General features: G+C 46.1%; 1 protein-coding gene across 3 annotated transcripts in view; it reads left to right on the top strand.

Annotated features, from left to right (window-relative positions):
- Positions 1–304: 304 nt before the first annotated feature.
- VTCN1 (V-set domain containing T cell activation inhibitor 1) overlaps positions 305–25,187 on the top strand; it is a 55,126-nt gene continuing 30,243 nt past the window's right edge. Inside the window, exon 1 of one of the 3 annotated variants that reach the window (XM_035700461.2) lies at positions 305–537. In XM_035700461.2, the coding sequence (XP_035556354.1) occupies positions 506–537 (32 nt within the window). In that variant the 5' untranslated portion in view covers positions 305–505. The remainder of the gene's footprint in view (positions 538–25,187) is intronic. The other 2 variants (XM_025453396.3, XM_035700462.2) reach the window with 2 other exon arrangements.

Here is a 25,187-nt window from a genome sequence, read left to right as displayed (position 1 = left end):
CCGGCCACAGAGGTGCGGCCCCTCCTTGAGAGTCCACACCAGTGGGGGCCGCCTGTGTCTGAGCATCACCTGCCCCCGGGGCTGGAGACTGGGCCTCCCGGCTCCCTGGCGGGCCCTGACACTTGGAGCTGTTCCAGTCCTTTCTCGGGTGATCAATCGCCATCCCCGAGCTCCCTCCAGAGTGGGGAGGCGAAGACGTGCCCCGCATGCAGGGCCCTGGGCGGCCGTGCCCCCCCCCCCCCGCAGGTGGAGGCTCCGGAGGCAGCCCCCGGCCGGCCTCCCCGCGGCTGGGAGGGCCCCTGTGCCTGCGGGGACTGGTGCCGGCAGCTGCTTCCTCATACCTGGGCCGGCCCCGCCGCCCCACTGCGGCCGAGGCGCTATTTAAGGCGGTCGCCCCGGAGCGGGAGCGGGAGCCGGAGCCGGAGCTGCGGTGAGTCACGGCCCAGCAGGCGGCGGCTCCTGGACCCCAGCGCCCACCTCGCGGCGAGGCGCGCTTCCCCCGGCCATGGCCTCCCCGGGGCAGATCATCTTCTGGAGGTAGCGTCTGCTTGTCCGTCTTCGCAGTCGCGGGGAGGTCTGTGGGGGGCGCTGAGCACTACCGGGCTGCCTTCTGGCGCTGGCAAGAAGCCTGGCCGGACCAGAGCCTCGCCAGATGGGACCTCGCAGCACAGCCCGGCCGCCCAGGGCTCTACGCAGGGTTGGGCTGGGTTTCCACCACCGGGGGTGGCACCTGCCGGGGCAGCTCCGATCGGGGAGTGTGTGTGTGTGTGGGGGGGGGGGGGGGCTGAGAGCATCCCAGACGGGGAGGCTCTTGCGGGGCACCCAGCATGGTGGCCTGGAGCTGCTGCTGGGGTGGAAGGGAACCGGTGACCGATGATGGGGAGGATGCAGGCAAGTGCGCTGTGTTGCCCCCAGGATGAAGCAGGTGAGCAGCTCTGACCCTTCTGTGCGGGTGTGACTTCCCGGTACTGCTGCCTACCCCAGCCAACACCCTCCCACCACCCCCAACTCCAGGATGGGGTCCCTAGTTCTCCAGAGGCTCCCTGGAGAGGAGAGCCCTGCTGCTGGCTGCTGCTGCTGCTGCTGCTGCCGAGGCCTGAGTCTGCCCACCCTGGGGTCTAGGCCAGAGTAGGAAAGGACGCAGGAAGAAAGAACAGGGAAGGCGCAAATGGCAGGAAGCTAGTAGAGCTGAGAGGATGGAGAGCCCAGAGCTGAGAGGAGGGGTGAGCCTAACCCCCCTGCAGGAGGAAAGAAGAAAGCCTATCCCTTACATTTTGCTCCTCCCACTTAGCTACCTCTAGTTGCTTATTCTTCCCTCAGGACATCACTTCCCTTTACAGAAAGAGCTGGAGAGTGAAGGAAGGGTTTTCCCCCCGAGAGGGCTGGTGATTCAATGTCTGACACAACTGATGACGGTTTTTAGGAAGACGGGTACCTGTCAGGTCTCAGGGTTGTTTGAGAGATCAGTCCTCTAATTTCTAGATATCTTTTCCAGGGAGAGGAAAAGAAGGGGGTGATGGAGGAAAGCTCAGGTTAACAGTGAAGTTTGTGAAGAGGCTGAGGGGATATGACTTCCCAGCAGCAGCCTAGAATATTCTCTCCCTTAAAACAAAATAGCCGCTCCTTCACTTGTGTCCATCTGCAATAGCTAGTCCTGCAGCAGGGGTTGGCAGGGACAGGGTGAGAGGTGGTTTCTGGGGGCCAGTAGGGTGTTGGGCAGCACTCCCCTTCCTGTGGCTCGTGAGGACACTGCTCCCAGGAGGTAGGGCTTCCACTGAGGCTTTTCTGCCCTGCAAGAACGCCCAAGGAAGCATCGACGTCAGAGGAACTGGTGTGCCAGCATCTTCATCTCCATGCCCTGGGCTAGGTAGGTGCTTTACAGAAGTCTCCTTTAATCCTCATGGTAGCCTGTGAGAGTTCATTATCACCTCAGAGAAGTTAAGTCATGTGCTCAAGGCCACACACTGTGCAAGCAGGGCAGCATTTAAATCCACTCTATCTCTGAAACCCAAGCTCTCTCCTCTGGGGCATGCTCGCCCCCACTCCCCTCCCTGACCTAGACTCCCCCTCCCCCAACCCCCATTCCTCCATTCTGGTTCCATAGATGGGAAACACTCCTCAAGCAACAAGTGGCTCTGTTGTTCCAAGGATGGATGTGTGGGCTTTCTAATAATACATTATAACCAGCCTGACTGGTTTGGTGGGAGGATTAGCAGGAAGTGGGTGTTCAAAACGCATATTCCCCCACCCTTTAGAGACCAAATGGAATCAACAGAGGCTCTTCTGGTTGGCCCTAGCATGCCTCATTAGCTATTCATACTCTGCAATTGCAAAAGCAATGACAAGCCACAAGGGCGGCAGATCTTTTGTGCAAAGAGGCCACCAGGAAGAGGGTCAATGGGCAGGCTTGGTGGGAAGCAGGTCTGGAGAATTCATCCCAGGGAGCCTACCTAGGGGAACCCAGTATCCACTCTTGGCCCTAACAAACCCTCTTTATTTGCCATAATTTTCTCAATTCATAATAATTCCTTTTATTGAGGTGATCATTACCATTGGTGATGCAGGAGAGCTTATGAGAGGGCCTGCCATGCTTCACAGACCCGCTAGTGCATTTACTCTCTTAATTACCAGAGAGCTTAATACCTTCAAGTCTCATGCTCAAAAATGTATGCCACTCAGACATGGAATACTGTTTCTACTGTGCCTGACCTTCTTGGTATATTTAAGTACCATATGATCAGAATTCTCCTCCCCTCTTCCCATTATGGCTGTCAACGAGAACAGCATTTGCCCATGGAACATTTGTTGAGTACCTGCTAGGAGTGCAAGTCATGATCCCTGCTCAAAGAGGTTATATTCTGCTCAACACTAACTGAGTATCTACTATATGAAGGGCATTAGACCAGGCACTGGGGCAAAGGCAGCTATGATATTGATGAAATTATAGCCTAGTGGAGGAGAAGGCCTCCCAAACAGATCATTCCAACCTGCTGTTCATTAAGTCAAGAGATAGTAAGGGCAGGAGGCAACAGCAGCCTTCCCTAACCTGAGGCTTTGAGGGAGGTTTTCTGAGCCAGTTGATGGCTGGGCTAAGTCTGGAAGGATGAGTTAGTGTGATCCAGGTGAAGAAGGGTAGGAAGGACAGACACTCTATGCAAAGAAAAGAAAAGAAAAGAATAGAATAGAATAGAACTCATGGACCAGCATCGGGTGTTGGAAAGCTACAAGCTACTCTCCTATCATCATTAAATTATGAAGCATGAGGCAGGGAGTGCTAGGATGAGGCAGGATAGGCCGAGTCAGGTCATGCTGGGCCTCATCTGCCAGGCTCAAAGTTAGGGATTTGTTGTTGTGATGAGGAGCCAAAGAAGGCTCTCAACCAGGGGGATCTTGGTGGTTTTCATCTTAGGTGGGTAACTCCAAAGGTAGCATGAGGATAAATCCACTCTATCCCTGAAACTCCAGGGCATTGAGCCTGGAGGTCAGGAGAAATAGTAGGGAAATAGTTGCCATCAGAAGGGTAGAGAATAATGAGGACTTGAAGTAGAGAATGATAGCAGGGATCCAAAGGGGAAAATAAATTCCAGAAACGTTTAGAACTTAAAATCAGTAATATATGATAACTGAATGGAGGGGCAGGTAGAGTGGTGCAGAGTAGGACTAGGTGAGGCAAAAGGCGGAGCCTGGAATGATCCCCTTGTTTCTGGATTGGACAGAATGAGTTGGGGAAGAATGAGGAGAGATGAGAGCTAGCTAACTCTCATACATGACGAATTTGAGATTCCCCTGGGACCTCCAGTTGGAGATGCTCAACAAGAAGTGGAAAGCATGAGGCTGAAACTGGAAGAAGTCAGGGCTGGAGATAGCAATTGAGTGTCAATGACTCACAGGCAGGGAACAGTCACCTCAGATGTCTTCTGAGGAAAGCACATAGAGAGGAGCAAGGAGCCAGGAATGGGAAGCTAAAGGAAATCAACTTTTCAAGGTGGGCAGAGGAAGACGAGTCAAAGAAAGAGCTGGGAGTACGTGGTGGGAGAGGTAGAAAGAGACCAGGATGGACAAGTCTCAGGGATGTCAACAGAGCAAAGTTTCATAGAGGTCACAGGGCTGGAAGAGGTGTCATTCAGGCTCAGTAAGGTCTGGTGCTGATAGAGAAATCCAACCCAGATGAAAATAAGGCCTATGCAGCATTTCAGGAAACTCATATGGCTTTGCCCAGAAAATGAAGGCCAAGTAGATCCTGTACTCAAATGAGGCCAAGAAGGGACAGGGGTGTCTCTGAGTCTAGCTCATGAGTGCCTCGAGTGCACACAGTCGGCAGAGAACACCAGATAGCTAAAACATCTGGTAGCTCCCCTTCCTGAAAGCAAAGACACGACTGTAGCAGAAGTGAAGCCCAGCTGGCACAGATTTCAAATTATTATTCTGCTTTCCTTCCCTCCATCCTTCTCTCCCTCCCTCCCTTCTTTCCTTCCTTCTTTTTCCCTGGGTTCTTCATCTATCTTATTCTGACTCTTCTATCTGAGGTGAGTTCTTTGGAGCATTAGCATTTAAGACTGGGAGGAGGTCACCAGCAACAATGGGATGCATGAAGACCTGTCAAAGGAAGGAAGTTACTGGGTGGAGAGGGAGCAGGAATCTTTTTACCAGAAGAAGGTACGTGAAACACACAACGAGGGAGGCTAGAACATGAGCAGTTCAAGGAGCTTTGCTCCACAGTCCTGGTTTCTTGTTGCCCCTGAGTTTTCAAGCTGCAGCTGGCTCAAACACCCCAGACATTAGTGGCCAGAGCAAACAGGGCTTGACAACGCACAATGAAAGTTTGCCTGAAAATCATGAAAGGCCTGGCTTGGGGTGGATCTCAGCACAGGCTACAATGATGCTTGAAACCCCACTGAGATGGGCCTAACTTTTGGACTCTCTCAGCCCATCAGGTCTAAGACTTCGGGGCCTCTGGGGCCCATCCTCATGAACAGGACAGGAAGTTTAGAAAATGAGATACAACTGCACCTTGGAAGAAAGACTTAAACAGGTTGTACTTGTGTTCCTGCCCCTATCAGAGGTACATCATCTTCTGAGCCTGGCCCTATTTCCCCATTTCTACCTCTTCCAATGCCACCCCTCTCTCTCAACCTTCAGCTTGAATGGCATTTCCACTTTGAAGTCTTCCTGGATCTTTCTGGTTGCAGTTAATTGCTCCTTTTATGTTCATGGTTGGCCACGTTGGTGGATTTCTGTTCCTGGTACCCTCAGTAGGGTTAGCCTTTTGGGGTTCTGGCCTTTGTCCCATTCACTGTTGTATGGAGGCAGTGTAGCACCAGGGCTACAATCTGGGCTCTGGAATCAGACTATCTGGTTCAAATCCTTCTGCCATCTTGAACACTTACCCTCTATGAGCCCCAATTTCCCTATCTGTACAATGGGGACAATAGTACCTAACTCCTAGGGTTATGTGAATGACATGGGATGATTATGTGCCTGGCACATCCTAAGACCTCTATACATGTTAGCTATTGCTAGAGTCATTATTTGCAATTCTACAATGCCCAACACATGACTAGCTCTCTGCAAGAACTTATTAACCTCAACTCTATGATCCCACTGGCCCTCCCATCCCTTGAATAGATGTTCTCGTGAGACTATATTTTGGATAATTGCCAATGGGGTCACCTAAAGATAGTTAACTCTAACAACACTCTGGAGAATAGTCAGAGTTTTCTAGATTCTTGTTTTGGAAAAAAAATCACCTCTATTGTTTATGAGTCTGACACTAATCCATCTCTCAACCCGAGAATGACTATAGTTTAGAATAAATGTCTGGCTCTGCCAGTATCAAGCATGAAATCAGATGAGGTGAGTGAGGAAGATCCTTGTGTGTACAAGCTCAGCATCTCGATCTTTCTGATGAGGCACTTTTGGCATCAAGAGCCACAACCTCCAGGGGGCAGTTGGAGCTATGGAGATCTGACCAAGCACTAGGTAATGGTTAATTAGCTAAACCACCCCACACTCCTAATTATCTCCATTTCCCAGATGCAAATATTGAGGCAAGACGACTTGCTCAATGTCTCCCAGCCGGCCAATGGTAGGAACCCGCTAGTTCCCACCTAGACCTTCATACTGACCATTACTAGAAAAGAATCTTTCTAATCAGCTCTCTTTCCTCTCCTGTCACTTGAAGCAAAACCCATCTCATCGGTGGCAAAATTCACTTCCTCTGGGACAAGTGACTGCCAGGGTTTTTTTTTTTTGTGATAGTCACAGAGAGAGAGAGAGAGAGAATGAGGCAGAGACACAGGCAGAGGGAGAAGCAGGCTCCATGCACCGGGAGACCGATGTGGGATTCGATCCCGGGTCTCCAGGATCGCGCCCTGGGCCAAAGGCAGGCGCCAAACCGCTGCGCCACCCAGGGATCCCACCAGGGTTCTTAACCACTAAGGAAGGAGCTGTCCCCAGAACAGGCTAGAGCCTTTGGATTATTGGCCCCTGGTTTGCAGTATTTCAAGTAGCAAACAGCTACTTGAGCTCTAGATAAATGAGCTCAGGAGGAAAAAGTGACTGAAACTCAGAATTACATACTTTCAGAACTTGAAAATTCAGATAGTACACCCCCTCATTTTTATTGCTGAGACAATGAAAATAAATTGTGTGCCTTGCCCAAGGGTCATGCAGCTTAAAAAATGAGTACAACAGAGCTCTTTCAATAATTCTATGTTGCTCAGTGTCCCCAGCTAAACAGTGTGTTGGATCACAGCCAACCACGATTTACCCAACAGCAAGGGCCCCCACATTGGAGGGACTGAAGCTTCCTTTATATTTGCCTTTGACACATGAAGAAGTAGAAATAATGTTGGTCCTGGAATTAATCTGACCTGTGTTCATATTCTAGGTCTTTACTTCCTAGCTGGGTATTTTACTCGACTCCTCTGTGTCTTCATTTCTTCCCCAGGAAACTGGGATTAATAACAATACCTACTTTATAGAGCTGTTGTCAAGACTAAACGAGTTAACCCACAGGAGATGTTGAGAGAGGCACCTGGCACCCATAGCACTTTATGTAGGAGTTACTCTTATTCAGTTACTCCCACCCGCTGTTTTTACAGAATAACAAAGTGATTTGGAGGGAGGGAGGGGAAGGACGAGTCCCACAGTGGCAGCGGGGGCTGAAGGGAGCTCAGCGTTGAATTGTTCTGGGGCTTCATTCAACTGGAGATACCTTCTTTTCTAGTCCGTGTCGCATGAGATCTGGGAACATCCCTGGCCCCCTAAGGTGGCAATACCATCTACAACACTTCAGAGTTCAATCTCCAGACAGCAGCACCAGTAGCACCACCTGGGGCTGTTAGAAATGCAAATTATCACAGGTACCCCTCCCCCCAAGACCCACTGAATCACAGCAGGAGGCAGGGCCCAGCAACGCATTTTGGCAAGCCATCCAGGTGATGCTGATGTGTCTCAGGTTCCAGGAGCTCTGTGTTAGCATTCTCTCCATGCTCCTTGGTTCCTCGTGGAAAGCATGAGGATTTCCTCCAGACAGAGATAAATTTCACCTGGGATCATTTATCATCCCACATTTCTCCTTAAGAAATGTTCTAAAGAGGGACAGATGGGCCTTGATGAAAACAAAGAGAAAAACATGAAGTTGCTGCAGGTAAGAGGCCCAGGTCATATTTCTCTTTATATTAGTTTTCCGCAATCCCAAGCCATCTGCCTGGAACGGTTCAGATTTACTAGCCCATCACTTCCAAATGTATTCCTACTACTCCCAGCACAGCAGTAGTGGGAGAAAGGGCAGACGGTTTCCCCTCTTTTTCTGCAGGTTTAGAATGAAAAATTTCATCAAATAAAAACCATGAAAGATTTGAGAAAGGGAGAGAGCTTCCATAAAATTTAGGAGTATTGTCTCTTTTAGCTTCCTATGGGCTCCTCATTGTGCTCTCACCCCCACCCCCCACCACGAAACAGCCATTTCCTACCTCTTCAGTCTTGTTGCAAGGCTGCCGTTCTCACCTCCCACCCCAGCCTCAGATGATTATCTTGCTGTATCCTTCGCTGAGAAAATGAGTCTGCAGACAGGTACTCCTTCATCTTTCCACTTCCAAAACTACCTGCTACACTCACTTGTGCCCTTTTTCTTTGCCTTCTTTCCTGGTATGGAGGCAACCCCTCTGTGCCCTGGATCCATGGGATCCATCCAATCTTGCCTGCTGTTCCAGAACACCTCTGCCAGCCAGCACCCACAATCCTCCCTCTGCTCTTCTTTCGTCCCCGTCACCATGCAGCCCACAGTCAGTATTTGCTATCTGCTAGGGAAAACCCTCTCTCAGCCTTCATGCTTCTCCAGCTTCCACCTCATGTGTCTTTTCCCTTCTCAACAAACTTGCCAAAAGAGCTGTCTGGAGTTACTGATCTGAGATTTGCAGCATCATGGAGGGAGTAGGATGTGGTTCCTAGCACAGACTGGAGCCAGGCTGCCACTTTCTAGCCATTTGGACTTGGGCAGATTATTTATTCTCTTTGTGCCTGGATTCCTCATCTACAAAGTGAAAATGATATTAGAATCTGCATAATAAGGCTGTGAGAATTATGTGAATTCATACACGTAAAACACTTAGCAGATGCTTATTGTAAACCATGATTTTGTCCTCACTATGCCAAGGTATTGCTCCTGTCAATGCCAAACCTAATGTGGACTTCTCTGTTTCTATTTTCACAACAGCATTCAGCACAGCTGTCCCATTATCTACTTCTTGATTTCTTTTCTTGGTTCCCATGATACTAGACTCTCCTGATTCTGCCCTCTGCCCCTGTGACACTGGTATGGTCTCTTGGGGTTCACCTCTGCTTCTCTATGCCTGGTCCTGGTCTGGATATAGCTGCCCGCCCCCCACTCCCCCCCAAACCCCCCCCACCCCCCCCCCGCCTCTGCTGCCCCACATAATTGGAAGCGAACCAGGATCTTCCTCCGGGAACCTGCTCTGGTATGAGGACTTTGATTCATTTCCTCCTATATTTGATGGTTTGCTCTACTCTGCTAAAAAGCCTCAGGATCCAGAAACAAAATATAACAGTAGAGGGACAATTATCCTTTAAAGGGGCTGGCATAAGCTTCGGGGTTGGGATATAGTTCCATAAGGATGCTAGGGTAAGTCATGAACTAGCAAGTGCTGTGTAGGAGGATGGCCACATTGGGCCACCCTTCGTGGAAACAGCCTCAGTGCCTAGCAGGATTCTCCCATCTGCCTGCTTCTTATTCTACTCAACCCATTATCCTGTTGCATGAAAGCATCATGGAGTCCAAGTGACATGCATGATTCCAACACCTTATAATCTCTATATTTAAGTACCTAAGACAGTGGTTCCCAAAGTGAGTCCAAAGGACACTGATACTGCAACAAAATTTTCCCCAGATGAGTTCTGTAGTCAAGCAAGTTTGGAAGTGTTGAATATTATTGGGTTGGACCATATGAAATTGTCAATGTTCAATTGTTTCTGACCTACAGAAATGGTCATTTCAAATGGCCCAACCTAAAATGTACTCTTCTGGGACATTCACTTAGGCATATTAGCATATTAAAGTCCTAAAGGTAAAGAAATCTGTTTGATTGTGATGGATGCAATGTTATGCAAATGTAATCCTTTTAAAAATTATTAATTTAATGCTTATTAATAAACATCGGGACACACTTCAGGAGACTATGGGCCAGAGTAATTAGGAAAGAACAGAAGTCATGCATAGAATAAAGCACATTAACGTGGGAGCCTGGGAACAGGATCAAGGGCTGAGCAAATGCATGGGAGGGAAAGAACAGGCTGGTATTTTCCATCCTGAGAATGCGCACCCATCTTTGATACCCAAAGTCATATTCCTCAGACCTTCTCTTTGTACTGTAATTCTTCCTTGATCAACCTTCTTCCAAATAGACTTTTTTTTGTGTGTAACTGACTTCTGCCCTTTCTTCCCTTCAAAAGCATAGGGAGGATTCATGAGGTGACATCAGTGACTCACCCCATAATCCTCAAATGACAGATACTAAATAAACAGGAGTATTATTTTGACTGCCCTTTCATTAGTATCATTATTAATTAGTTCATCTTTTCTGGGAATTATCATCAACCCAGTTCATAGGTGTTCATCTAATTTGCTTACAACTCGGAAATAAGTTCAGCTAATCTGGATGCGGTGCCTCAGGGAGCATCTCACATATGCTCTATCAAAGATGTGGGCACATGGCCAGATTTGAATTTGTTGCTCTGCAGGCACCAGAGTCAAATGTCCATGACAGAGCATGAAATTGGATGGGGTAGAATCAGGTGGAGGAGAGTGAGACAGGGCTTGGGCAGGACTAAATCCTCAGTGCTTCCACCCCCCCCCACCCCCCCCCCCCCCACCGTCCCACTGTCTGGAGTTCTTCCCACAAGAGAGCCTTTAACAGGTTTCTCTGTCATTCACATGCTGGCTAATGGCCATCACTGTGACAGACCCTCTGTGGAGTGACTAAACATTTTGACATCATTCAGCCCCTCTGGTCACCTAGCAGGTGTTAGGTGCAGGTAGGTATTATCTAGTACTCTGGGGAAGTGGAGGATGAGGATTGATAGGTACAGTTTGCTTCCCCCTGAGAGCACAGAGTTAATTAAAGTTGTTAATAGTAGTCTGGTGGGACTTAAGTGACATTAAATGGGGCCTTGACCATTTTGTGTCCTGCAATGAAAGACACTGCCCAGAGTGAGCATACTTGCAAAAGAAATTCTTAGCCTTTCAGGGGCATTGCTACAAACATTCAGTTGCCAGGAAGAGTAAAAACAAGCCTTTCTTCTTTCTTTCTTTCTTTCTTTTTTTTTTTTTTTTGAGAATTTATAGTCCACTTTATTTTTTTTGTATTTTTTTATCGGAGTTTGATTTGCCAACATATAGTATAACACCCAGTGCTCATCCCATCAAGTGCCCTGCTCAGTGCCCGTCACCCAGTCACCCCATCCCCCCCACCCACCTCCCCTTCCACTACCCCTTGTTCGCACCTTTCTGATTTCTTATGATGTAAATGAAAATAAAGCCTTTGACTTAGGGATGCTGAAAGAGCAAACACAGATAAGCCTTGAACACGCCACATCATCTTTCAGATCCTCACATCTCATTTGTCTTCTCCCTGTTAAAGTCAAATAATCTTCATAATACTTGGAGAGCTCTGAGAGCAGCAGGAAGGGAAGAGGGCATGGATATTGCCCTATCTATTCAGCTGCAAGATAGATGGGGGAGAGGGTAGGATTTGGCACCAGAGGAGCCTGACTTGACTTCCCCTTCCAAATTTATATTGTATAATATGCCAGTCACTTAATATCTCCTGTTTAAGTAAGGACAATAATGGACCCAAAACTGCCCTGAGGTATGAAAGGCACAATAGATAATCATGACAGTGACATTAACGGCAACACATAGCTCTCTTACATTACTTGGTATGTCTACATCTTTAATTGAGAAGCTGTCTCACCCATTTGAAGAAAATAACTTTTAAAAAGCACCAAGACCCATATACCATGGACTTTAAAATAGAAGTATTAAAAGCATTAAATATATGGCCATATATTTTAGGCCATATGTGTCCTATTGTCCATTTCCCTTTGAGTCTAGCTTTCAAAGGGTCTGCCCATATCAGAGATGTAGCCCCACATTTTGGATCTCTCAAACAACTTATGTCAATTCTGGTGTTGGCTCTCTTGTGGGATCACTTACAGTCATACATGGCCTTATATATTGTGGGACTGTATTGTAGAACAGTTCTACAAGTTCTGCATACAGTATTGATTTATTTAACACATATTTACTGTTTTGTTTTGTACCTGGCAACAGAGATCTAGGGTTGCAGTCATGTACCAGGGATAGAGCTTAACATTGTTCAGAGTACAGATGAGAAGAAGAGATAGATAAGTAAGAACACAATTATAATACAGTAGGCTACATGCCACTGCAGGCCAGTTTCAGAATGCTTTGACATCAATCTCTAATCCAGTGTTAGTAGTAGTGATGGTAGTAGTTGTGTTGGTAGTAGTTGTGGCAGGTGATTAGAGAGTCTTTTTGAAGGAGGTGGCTTCTGAATGGAGATTAGTAAAGCAAGAAGAAATGGGAAGAACATCTAGCAAAGTACAAAGTCTATGAGGCGGGGCAGGATGGGAAGACGAGTGGGAAGGCAGAGCAGAAACCAGAGTGGTATCTGGAGAGAGCAGCATGCTGGATTTAATCTTCTCAACTATGGAAGAAGTTGGGTTTTATCTTCCCATTTTGCAGCTGAGTTAAGACTTTGGTGCTGTGAGAAAGTGAAGGGAAATGTCTGGGAAAGATTAGAAGATGTGCAAAACTAGCAGAGGAGATCAAATCACTTTTGAGAACGATTTTCAAATGAGTGAGGAGAGATGAGGTCAGGAAGCCTTTGGTTAATGGCAGGACTCTGTGAGGCCTGTTATTTGATACTTTCTGCAAGGGATCATAAATTTCACTACTTAACCCTTACCACAACTGTTGAATATAATAAATGCAAAGGGAATCAAAATAGAGTTTAGATATATCTACCTTCAAAGTCTATACCCTTTCCTAGTTTAGAAAGAAATTTATTTTATTTTTAATACTAAGATTAAGTGGTTGGAGCATTGGGGAAGTCAGAGTGCCTGGGCTGGTGTCAAGGTGGCTCTTCATGAGGCCAGTGCCTTTAGGTCCAAGGGCTTGATGGCTATACTTTGCCAAGAGCCCAGCTCCCTACGAACCCCAGTACCAAAACTCCAAATGCCCTGTTCCACTGCCTTTCTTTAAAAGCTCTTAGAAGTATGGGGCAGCCTGGGTGGCTCAGCGGTTTAGCCCTGCCTTCAGCCCAGGGCATGATCCTGGAGACCCGGACTCCCATATCTGGCTCGCTGCATGGAGCCTGCTTCTCCCTCTGCCTGTGTCTCTGCCTCTCTCTCTTTCTCTGTGTCTCTATGAATAAATAAATAATCTCTAAAAAAATAAATAAAGCAGTTTTGCTATGCGTTGTCCATGTAATGCTTTTGATGTTTTCCTAGATGTCCAATGGTGAAAGTTTTCCATTGGGTTGCTATTTCTTTGACTGTGACATTGTGAAAAATGGACCACAGGATATTTTGGTTTTCTATAGGTTATAATAAGATCATGTCTTTAGGGGCGCCTAGGTGGCTCAGTCAGTTAAGTGTCCGACTCCCGATCTTGGCTCAGGTCTTGATCTCAGAGTCATGAGATCAAGACTTATGTGAAGCTCATATGGAGCCTACTTAAAAAAAAGAAAAGAAAGAAAAAGAAAGAAAAAAGATCATGTCTCTGGAGCTAGACAGTACTTATGTATAATAATTAAGAGCTGATTTCTAAATGTGTATTTATATTTAGCTACTAATTTTAATTATTCATATAAAATCTTTCTGAAAAGGTTATTCAAGGGGAGATAACCCTGAAATAAATATATGGACTGCCATTCAGTTGGGCTGTCTCATGGACATATTTTGGTTCACTAGAAGAATATGTTCCAAAATCACATCAGCTCAGTTTGGTATTTATCAAATGCCTAGGATGAGTCAGGCACTATGTCTGACACTTAGGGGAATAAATGTGACTGATATATTGATTCAGCATGACCAATAGGTTATAATCAAAGCAAAATTTTATTTTTATCTCTTTCTGACCTTTTAAAGTGCATTCAGTAGGGAACTAACTACATGATAAAACTGCTGAAGGCTCTGATGAAAACTTGGCCTCTCCATCAGTGAGCTGATGTTCCCTCCGCCCCTGGTTCCTGGAAGGTCCACTTGTCACATGACTCTCGATACTCAAGTCCCCTCTCCCCAGTGTTTCTTTTTTTTTTTTTTTTAAGATTTTATTTATTTATTCATGAGAGACACAGAGAGAGAGAGAGAGAGGCAGAGACACAGGCAGAAGAAGCAGGCTCCATGCAGGGAGCCCCATGTGGGACTCGATCCCGGGTCTCCAGGATCAGGCCCTGGGCTGAAGGTGGTGCTAAACAAATGAGCCACCCGGGCTGCCCCTCCCCAGGATTTTGATGGGTGAGCACTCATCATGGCTCAAGGATCTCTGGCCTGTTGGACAAATTCACATTTTCTTTGCTTTGTACAAGGGCAAATGACCTCCAAATGCAGCTCTGTGTTCCTTCTGCCCCCACCTGAACCCCTGCCTCTGTCTTTCTCTCTCACTGACCTGTTCTAGACTACATTAAATTTCTCAGGTATGATTTAGGGTCTAGCTCATGGTGTCACCACCACATGCCAACTTTGTGCTTTGTGCTTCGAGAAAGGGGAGGAGTTATGTCCTCAGGAACAACTGCACAAATCTTCTCTCCCTACTCTGAGGCCCCTTTATATCCTTCATCTTACTGAAGTGTCTTGGGATTATGGAGCTGGCTGTCAAAGATCCCCCTTTCAAAATCTGCACAGCAGTGTGGGATCTTGCTTAGGTATGCAGCATCTATTGTATCTTGGAACTTCAGCTGAAACTTGAAACTTAATATCCTATTACACAAAAATAAAAAGATACAGTGCCTGTTATTGAGTAGTTTAGAAGAGAGCAAAGGAGACACGAATGTGTAAGCCACTCATTTTGATTTGATGTGACAAGCATCGTGCTAGAAACAGGTACCAGGGACAAGAAGGACACGGAGACAGCTTCTAATACATATTGTCGCCACTTTCCTTCAAACATTATCTAGAAGAAGGCCATGGGCAAAAGGATGAGGAGGCCGGGTGGCTTACCAGGAGTTCAAAGAATGTGGTGTCTTCCCAGGAACCTCATGCCTGGGGAAATGATAAGATTACAAATTTAGGATTAAACTGTATAATTGGGTACAGTGGATAGGAAAAGGATCCTTTTCTAAGTATTTTAAAGGAGCCCTGGAAATCTGGGCAGCCAAATGTAAAAATAGCAAGCTTCTCTGAATCTGCCTTGAGGTATTGTAGAAACAGGGCAGGTTCGGAGGCAAGGCCACTGTGATGAGTGTCACGGCTGTGCTGCCAGCACCATGGCATCCATGACCATATAGAAGACATCTGCACAAACACAGTCCTGGATAGGAAGAGTGGAGAGGGAAAATGAGGAGCCCTGTCTACTAAAGCTACCTTCTCATTCTCTGCATGTTATCTCCCATCCAATTCCTTCTGTTGCCTTTGCAATAAATAGCTTATTGCATTTTCTCAGCCTCCCACCCCAACCCGAAACATGGCGTTACAAAATTATAAGGAAAATACTGAACATCTAAGAATGAGCTTGCTCCTCTAAGGCTGCTGAGGCGGGGGGAAAGAGTGTGTCCAATTAGGGCCTTAGCTGAAGTTTATGCTGCTGAGCCCAGAACCCCAGAGATGTCCCATCTGGCTGTCCAAACAGGTACAATCCACTTCGCACACGGAGAGAGCCCTACCATGGCCACACATCCACAGGGCCTGTTATACTTTTAGTTATTTTACCTATTGTCCGTCTGAGCCATCGAAGGGGCCCAGAAATTCAAGTAACTACCCCATTCAGACCTCTCACACATGTCAAACCACAGTTTCCATTTTAGGAAGGATCGCTCCCACAACCAGAGACCATTTTGGAGCAATGAAGCAGCATTTCATGCCCAAAGTATTGACAACCCTGTTAAATTCTGACCCCTCTGGCAGGCTTTGGAAGCTTCTTCTGGGAGGGTGTGGCTGGCCCTCACTGGGCAGCAGGAAAACTGGCCGGATGGAGGAGTTCCAACATCCCCACCTGTCATTCCTGCCTCTTGTCTTCTGGGTCCCCTGTCAGTGTTGCCACATCCCCACAGTCATTCTGGGTTTCTCGGCTCTGGTGGCCACTGGAATAGTCATGTTTGACTGAAATGTGAGAGATTTCTGTCTTTGGTCTGGATAAGATCCATGTAGGAAGGGGAAAGAAACTAGGAAGCCATTGTAAATATGAAACTGAGAAGACTAGTTGTTTTTGTTTTTGTTTTTTTAAGATTTTTATTTATTCATGAGAGACACACACAGAGAGAGAGGCAGAGACACAGGCAGAGGGAGCAGCAGGCTCCATGCAGGGACCCCGACGGACTCAATCCTGGGTCTCCAGAATCACGCCCTGGGCTGAAGGCGGCGCTAAACCACTGAGCCACCCGGGCTGCCCAGAAGGCTAGTTTTTTATCCTAATTTTTGAAATCTGGGTCAAGATAGATGTGGCTGGTGCGGTTTTAAGGGCACTGACATCACTCCCTTTTCTCATCTCTAGCTAACTTAGAAACAAAACTAATCAGTTTCTAGACCAAGGGAAAATTGGGGAGGCATTTCTCCCAGGCCTGGCAGCGTTCTTGGTCCTCAACAGAATGTGCTTCTAATTGTCTCTGAAGGAGCCCCTCCTCTCCTGACTTCACCCTCCACCCCTTGGCCTGGAAAACAACACAGTTTGTATCCACAGCTATCCTGCTTCTTCACATGGGCCTTGGCCTCTTGGGAGAGCAAAGGAATATAACATTTTTAGTGACCTTGCTACATGCCAGGCACTATCCTACAGGTGTTATTTATATGATGAAGAAAGGCACCAGGTGAAGAAGGTAGTTCCCTTCCTGGCCTTCAAATATTTCTCTCTTGAGTTCAGAGCATTAAAAAGATGGGGATGCCTGGGTACTCAGTGGTTGAGCATCTGCCTTCGGCACAGGTCATGATCCTGGGGTTCTGGGATCCAGTCCCACATCAGTCTCCTCACAGGGAGCCTGCTTCTCCCTTTGCCTATGTCTCTGTCACTCTCCATGTGTCTCTCATGAGTAAATAAGTAAAAATCTTAAAAAAAACAAAAAACACTGCTATACTTTCCAATAGTAAAAAAAAAAAAAAAAAAAAAAAAGATGGTAATGGTACCCACTAATGCTCCATCAACTAGCCCGTAATTCAAAGTACAAAAAACACAAGACTTTAACACACAAAAAAAGTATACACGAGTTAAAATTAAAAACACTTCCTTCCAGTTTTCCTGATTGTAAGACAAACTGAAACTTAACTTTGATCTCCGGTCCTATTGTGAGTGTTGGTCAGGGGTGGGAGGGACAGGTTGCCGTGCCTGCTGTGCCACGAGGTCATACTTGGTTGGCCTCATGAAGAGCCCGGTGCGGCTCAGTAAGGTCTGCTTTGTCCCATCTCTTGAAGTTCTGAAAGCTTAGACCCCTGGACAGCAAAGCTTTGTCTGTCACTTGTTTCTCTAACTTGCACAAAATTGCCTGAAATGAATTCTCTGGATGACCATTAAGAGCGATTCTGCCCTGGGGTGGAGGTACAAATCTTGCGTTTCAGTTTTTGTAGCAGCTTCTAGTAGCCTGTCAATTGGGCATGAAGCTTCATGTTGGGTGCCATATTCTCTCCGTATCATAGCTGTGTCTGTAATACCTGCTGAGCCCTGTAGCCAGACTTCATATCTCTCATTTCCTGTTCTTGTAGCACTTTGAAGATATAATCCCATCATTTCTCCGGCATCCCTTGCGACTTTTAGTTGTCATTCCTTTCTAGGTAACCTGTCTTCTCTCTTTTAAGATCGTTTTGCTCTTTGCTCATTGGTTGCATTATGAAGTGTCTTGGAGCTTTCATTTCCCTTACTTGAGATTCACTGAGCTTCCTGAGTCTGAAAATTGGGATCTTTCATAAATACCAAAAAACACTCAGTCTTTTTCTCTTCAGATATCGCGCCTCCCTCTCTCTCTCATTCTTTACTTCTAATGAGATATATACTAAAATTTCTCGTTTTGGTCTTGGTGTGTCTTTTCATATTTTTCATCTGTTTCTCTATACTGCATCTTGTGTAATCAGTCAACTCTTACCTCTGCTTGACTGATTGTCCCTTCCAGTTGTGCGCAGTTGTAACTTAACTTGTTCTAGAGCTTTAAGCTCAATGATTTATTTTTCGCTTCCAGACATTATGTTTTGTTGTTTTTCAAACCTTTATCCTGTCAGACTTAGTCTCTTGCTCCTTCCTCAGGCTTCTCATTCCCTCCTACTTTCATTTGAACACATTGAAAAGCCTTATTTTATATTCTGGGCTCTGTGGTTTCAGTATTTGAAGTCTACCTTCCAAATCTGCTTCTCTTTTCTACCAGTTCTTATTCATGGTAGTTTTTTCCTTGTGATTTTTTAATTATGAGCTTATATATTTTGGGGAATTTCATCTGCTGATATCCTTTGAGGCTTGGATTGAGAGCGCATGTCTTCAAAGAAGGTTTGCTTTTTTTTTTTTAAGATTTTATTTATTTATTTATTCATGAGAGACACACACACAGAGGCAGAGACATAGGCAGAGAGAGAAGCAGGCTCCATGCGGGGAGCCTGATGTGGGACTCAATCCTGAGACTCCAGGATCACGCCCTGGGCCAAAGACAAGCGCTCAACCGCTGAGCCACCCAGGCATCCCAAAGAAGGTTTGCTTTTGCTTCTATGAGGCATTGGCACGTTAGCAACTAGGAAGCCTTTACACTTGATTCTTAGTTTAGGTTTTTTTGGAACTGGAGGACTTGTGAAATCGGGCCTCAAACCTGCAGGACAACTGGTTGGTACACACACCATCTCAGGTAGTCCTGCTTTCTCTTCCACTGAAACCAAGACCAAATGAGGTGGTCACCCTTTGGGTGAGTGGAGGATCCTGGATTATGTGAGTCTCCAATTAAGAGTCTCTAGCTTGGGGACACCCGGGTGGCCAGTGGCTGAGCATCTGCCTTTGGCACAGGTCATGATCCTGGGGTCCTGGGATCAAGTCCCGCATAGGGCTCCCTGCTCAGAGAAGGAGCTTCTTCCCTCTGCCTATGTCTCTGCCTTTCTCTGTCTCTCATGAATAATAAAATCTTAAAAAAAAAAAGAGTCCCCAGCTTGTGCAGCATGGTAGCTTTGTCTTCTTCAGCATGGCTCTTAAGATTGAAGCTTTTGGCCACTAGAATGCATAGACAGCCACTGTGTGTAGCACTCTCCTCTCTGTCTGGATTCATGAGTCTCCTTTGCTTTAGCCTCTGCTAATCTCTCCTACTCTCTTACCAGCAAAACCAAGTGTTCAAAAACGTGTGTGGGGGTTTTTTGTTTGATTCAGCGTGTAAAGCGTTTTTAAGTACGACTGTTATTTTTTAAAGAATATTTATATTCACTATTGCTGGAAATTTAAATTTTCATTCTGCAACAAGTTCCTTTTTTTTTAGAGGGGCACCTCTATTTTGTAAATCATCTGCGGAGAGAGATGACTGAAAAGACCCAGATTTAACAAGTGATCAAGCATGGCTGTTATCAATTAATTCCATTTCCAGGTTTGCTTCCTGCCCCCACCCCCACCAGCCAACTAGGTCTTCTATTTCCAGCCCTCCGAGGCGGTGTGTTAGAATTCAGGCACCAGCAAGATTTCATAGACCCTAATTTTTTAAAAGATTATCTTCCTTTAGAGAGGAATATAAATGATAATTTCTCCCATAAAAGGCTGCTCAAAAGTTAAGACTGCATTAGTTTCCCTTAGTAACACAGCATGGATATTTGATTTATTCATTAATTCAACAACTTTTAAATACTATGTGCTAGATACTCTGAGGGAAGCCTTCTCTAAGGTGAAGCATTTATTCAACAAACATTTATTAAGTTCCTACCATGGTCGAAGAACAGGAAAAACAGCTTGAATAAAACACAGAGGGAAGAGACAGCCTGGCATCTTTAGGGGCCCAGAGTAGGTTAGAGGGAGGGGGCCAGAAATGGGGCAAGAAATGGAATGAAGGATCCACACATTTATTTACATCTTCTTGAGCTTATATTTGTGTTCAAACTGCTGAAACTTTCAGAATTCATATACATTCTTTACTTTTTAATGCTCAAATTAATATTTTAGATTTAGATTCAAATTTTAAGCTTTCACTAAAATACAGTATTTAAATATGTCAAGGTCTAAATCAGAAGATAAAACAGAAATTTTGTGTTTCATAGTAGCCCAGTAACCCATTAATCGCTGGGTTAGTGCCAAACTCTGGGCCTGCCATGGGTTAGGGTGGCCCATGGGGTCTCAGATGGTGGGTTGGGAGCAAATACAGGAGAACACAGCAGAACCTTCTTGCATATAGTATCAGGCTGGGAGTCCCTGCCTGTGGGAATGCAGCAACCAGGAGTCTACAGGAGAAAGTTGAGACTGTGCCCCAGAAGTCAGGCTGGACCACAGGGAAAAGACCAAGTGGCAGCATCTGAAATCACAAGGAGGACTTGGGTTCAAGGCCAGCTCCAGGGCACAAGCAGGGTGCAGATTCTAGGTTGGAAGGCCAGGGAAACTTTCTCTGCATCTGTTACAGATGAACAGATCCACAGAGGAGTTTAACTCAAGGATGACTATGGATCCTAGGACAGGGTATGTCTCCTCAAGCATCCTTGGAATAAGCAGCCAAGGCCTGTCATATAGAGAGAGCAGCCCCAGGGTCTGTGACTGAGGAGCTCAGCTCTCCAGCAGGCCAGGCCCTCAAGGATTGGGACAGGCTTGTCTAATTGCCACACATTCATCCCCACCCCTGCAGAGCTGTACCCACATCTACACAATGAGAATGTGGGGCCTGGCAGATGAGGGTTTGTGGGGGGGGGACTCTGGGTAGGACTTTGGGAAGACTGAACGACATATCCCTATTGATTTCTAGGATCCAGTGGTCTGCTTATCAATGGGGAGATTTCCTGGCATGACTGAAATAGAGTCAATAACAGAAGCCTCGGGGGGGGGGGCGGTACAAATATGACACTGCATCCCCTTTCAGAGCATAGAGGTATCAGACTGCCTGTGACAGGTATATGTGCTTGAGTCAAGTTCTTAGGGGGACAGATATACTTGGTTCTGGCTTTATTAATGAATAAACAATGAACCAATCCCAGGACTAGGCCTTCTGAGAGAAGACAGCCCAAGTACTTCTCTGAATCTCTCTCGTGATAGCATGGGTTTCCTGAAGGCAAGAAAGGAACGAAACGTCACCACTGTCCCTGGGGCTTTCGGGTGTTGCAGGGTAATCTAAACTATAGATCATCCACTCCGTGGGCCACCCCTCGGCCTGAGGCCCAGGTTGCCATGACCGACAGAGAGAAAGGGTAGAGGGGAATGTACACAGCCCAGAGTGGTTGAAATTGCCCTGTCCTCCCCCATCAACCTTCTCAGTGGCCCTCCTTGTCTCCCTCAGGCCCTGCCCTGTAAGGTTCCCCTTCCTGCCTCACCCCCTTAAACCCACTAATGAAAGGGAAAGGAGAGCATCCTCTGGACGAGGCCTTCTGGAAGGTGTCAGAGGCGAGGCAGAGCCACCCTGGGCTTTGAGTGGGGCCCACCTTTCAAAGCCAGAGAAGTGGTGGAAGAATGTTCTAGGCAGGGAGCAACAGGAGACAATGCACAGATCCGTTTGCTAAGATTTCACAGCTCCAGAAGGAGAACGGGGTCACATCAATCATATGGAGCATTTTACGATCGTCTTCAATGCTAAGCAAAATGCGAACCTTGATCTATAAGCCATGAGAAATCACTTACATTGGAGGGAGAAGGGCTAAAAATAAGAATTAGCCTTAATAATTTAGAAACAATAACTGATACCGATACAAAGCACAGTTGTTTCTCTGACCCTGACAGCGATCCTGGGGCGATAGTGGTGCTTAGTCTGGACGTAGATACAGTAGAATGAATTGCAATAGAATGAATGAATGGCTCCAATATACAAGCCCCCTGCTCCCATCAAGGCTTCATTAGGAAAAGGATGCCAGGTTCTCTGTGCAGGTGATAAGCAGAGAAGGATAGAAGCACCCCCTTTGTTCCATCCATTCCAGAGATGACCAGGCTGTCACTGAGCAGTGCGCCTGCCCTCATCTGGACTGGGCTCAGCAGGAGGGGTGAGGAGGGCAAGGTGATCTGGGACAAGGTGGGAAGGAGGCCGTGCATGCTAGAAGAGTAGCCCCCAAATCACCGCTAGTCATGAGAAGGATGTGCTTATTAGTGGCCAAATTTCACTCCAGGTACTGTGAACGCCTCTGGAAATCTCTCCCAGGCTTTGGTCTGGAAAACTTAACAACGAGGCTGTTTCGGTTCAGACCACACAGACTGCTTCGGGGCTGCCTGGCTTTTCTGACAGTTCAGACACTTCATGGGAGGTTCATAAACGTTCTGAAGTATGTTTGTTATTAAACACAACGGGACCAGTTTATACTGCTGGAGAAGTCTTCTGGAAATGCATTTTTGCTCTCCAGTGAGAATAAGGAGGAATGGGAAACACAGGTATGATTAGGGAAAGACTGGCAATCAACCTTAGATTGACTTTTGTCTCATTCTGTTTGTGCCACTGGAAAACAGTGTGCACAAGGCTAATGAAATGCTAATGTGTGCTTCACGGGCAATCAGCGGACAGGTATAAATAGAGTGGCCAAAGAATAAAACAGAATGGCTTGCTGCAAACTCAGATACTGTTTAGGGAGAGGTATCTACCTGTTAACGTTTTGTATTTTTCCATCTGTTACTACTCCCTCCTTTCGATTTTCCTTCCAGAGGCTCAAACTAGAGATACCACATGAGAGAGGTGGACTTCTTCAATCTGTGCAAGATTGGGGAGCATCTGGGTGTCTCAGTGGTTGAACATGTCTTTGGCTCAGGGCGTGATCCTGGGGTTCTGGGATCAAGTTCCACATCGGGCTCCCTCCAAGGAGCCTGCTTCTCCCTCTGCCTATGTCTCTGCCTCTCTCTGTGTCTCTCATGAATAAATAAAATCTTTAAAAAAAAAATCTGTGCAAGATCGGGCACGTTGTCCTTCCATCGGTTACAACTATACAAAACATGAGCCTGGAAACTGATTTGAACCCTGGGATTTAGAAAACTTTGGATTTGTATAACATACAGTATATTAAGGCCATGGGTGATGGAAAATTAGACCGAAGTCTAATCCTGCTCTAATTTAATGATCTAAGGGTGAGCGCTTGGATGAGGGTGGCCTCAGTTTCCTTATCTGAAAAGAAAGATAATAGTACCCATCTCATAGGGTTATTGTGGAAATTAAATTCTCATTAATAAATGACAACATGCACTCAGGAAATACCAGCTATCATCATTATGTTATTAATATAGGGTTTGGGAGGCAGATACAGAATAGGTAACTGTGGCAAGGGCAAGGCGAGAGCAAATCCCAAGGAATATCAAATTATGGTATCGTTTAACTATCTGAAAGGGACTTTCAAAACTCTTCTAACCCCTCTCTGGTGCCCCAAAGTAGTTACTCAGTCCTTGCTTGTAGGCACAGTTCCCGTGACAGGAAACTGCAGTCTCAAGCCAATACCAGAGAGCACCCTTGGAAAGTTTCTCTATATACAGAATCTAAATCTAACCTCCTACAATTCTCACCTATAGGCTTCGTTTCTTCCAGAGTGATAGAGAACAAGCCTATACGGCACCTTTCAGTTTTTAAAATGATCGTCACTATATTTAGACTCCTCTAAATTAAACTACCCCTGTTCCTTCAAGTCTTCTTCAAAAGAAATGTCTTCTAATCACATCGCCATGCTGGTCCCACTTAGATCAATGGTTCTCAACTGGAGCAACATGTCTAGAGACCTTTTAAGTTCTCACCAGAAGGGCAGAGCTACTGCTGGCATCTAAAGATAGAAGCCAGCTGCTAAAGATCCTACAAGGCAAAGGACAGCCCCCAGCAACAAGGAATTATCTGGCCCAAATAGCCAATAGTGCTGAGCCTGAGAAACCCTGTCCTAAACAAATATGTTAATCCATGTTCTTCTTAAAGCATCGGCCAAAAATCCCTCCCCAGATAAGTGTCCTCTAATGTTGCCATTTTACTGTCATTACTTTGCTATTAAATTAGCCTAAGACCCTGGTAGTTTGTGGCCAGTGGTCAGTTCGAGCCCCTTTCATGTTTTGCTGCTAGCCCAGATATGGCACTCGGGGCCACACGCCCACTCAGAAATCACTCATCGGTGGTGGCATTCTCTCCTGCCAGAGGCGGTCTTGCAATCTTCTCCAACACAATATCCAAGGCCATTACTATCAATCATTCAGAAGAAGTTGGTGTGCAAGATGCAATCTATTTCCTGGTCATGTCTCCCTGGTTTTGTGGCATTGAGGCCCAGGCAGGATGTAATCCTGAGGCCTGTGCTTTGGAGGACTCCCCCCATAAGACTGTGTCGTGATTCTTAGTGGCAGCTTGAAGGAAGACAGGATGCCTCAACCTGATACTCAAAAGCACCCAAGTCTCTTCTGTGCAATTTTCTCAAACGTCTTCCCCAAACAGAAAGCCATGCTGTCCACTGCCATGAAAGCAGTGTGGACAGAGCAAGGCTTCCCAGGAGGCCCGCCCTCCCACACACACTGCTAAAGCTCCACGTAACAGTGTCCTTTTTGCCAATTGGTTCCTGACCCTCCATTTACCACTTCAAATGCTCATGCTCTCAGTTCCCTGGATCAATACTGGCCCTGATTGTACCAATACAAAGAGATAAAGCAGGGGACTATAGAGATGGGGAAAACGTGTTGAGGAGACAACAATCTAAGCCTCTCAGAAACCTAAAACCGGTAGTAATCAATATCTAGAAAATAGATCATTTTACCTTGAAGCCCAACACTCTCTTCCACGTGGTGTTTAAAAATAATTCCTTTTCTCCTTTTATGGGGGGGGATGGAGAGAAGAGAAATGTTTTAGATAGGCTAAAATGTCTTCAATTTCAGTATTCTTTATAAACTCAGTCACTCGGTTAGTTTCTGAACAAAGTAATGTATTTGATTTATTCAAATATTTACTTGATTTACTCAAATACTCTGCTTGATACATTTAATTTAAAAGTATAATTTATTCAGATTAATCATACGTGTGCTAACTTAATTGACTTTTCAGAGTTTTAATCATTTATCATTTATTCAAGTGGAGGAAAGCTGACGATCTGAAGGAATGTGGTATCTATCGGTTCCATTCGTATTTGGGAAGGAGGCAGAAACCAGAAAACATAGAAACCACTAATGTTTGGATCAAACAGAGAGCGCTTTGTCAGAATGTGTGCCCTATACACAGTGTAGCAGATCCAGAAAGCCCTTGTTTTGGGAACCGGAGCTAGAGGAGCTATTACAGGGGTGGGGATGAACTAGTGGCCTCCTGCCACATGGGAACTTTGTAGCTTGGTGTGGCTTTCAGGTTTGTTTGTGATTTCCTCAAAAAATTTTA

This window comes from Canis lupus, chromosome 17 (assembly GCF_003254725.2).
Source record: "Canis lupus dingo isolate Sandy chromosome 17, ASM325472v2, whole genome shotgun sequence".
NCBI lineage: Eukaryota > Metazoa > Chordata > Mammalia > Carnivora > Canidae > Canis > Canis lupus.
This window is presented reverse-complemented; position numbering and strand designations above follow the sequence as displayed.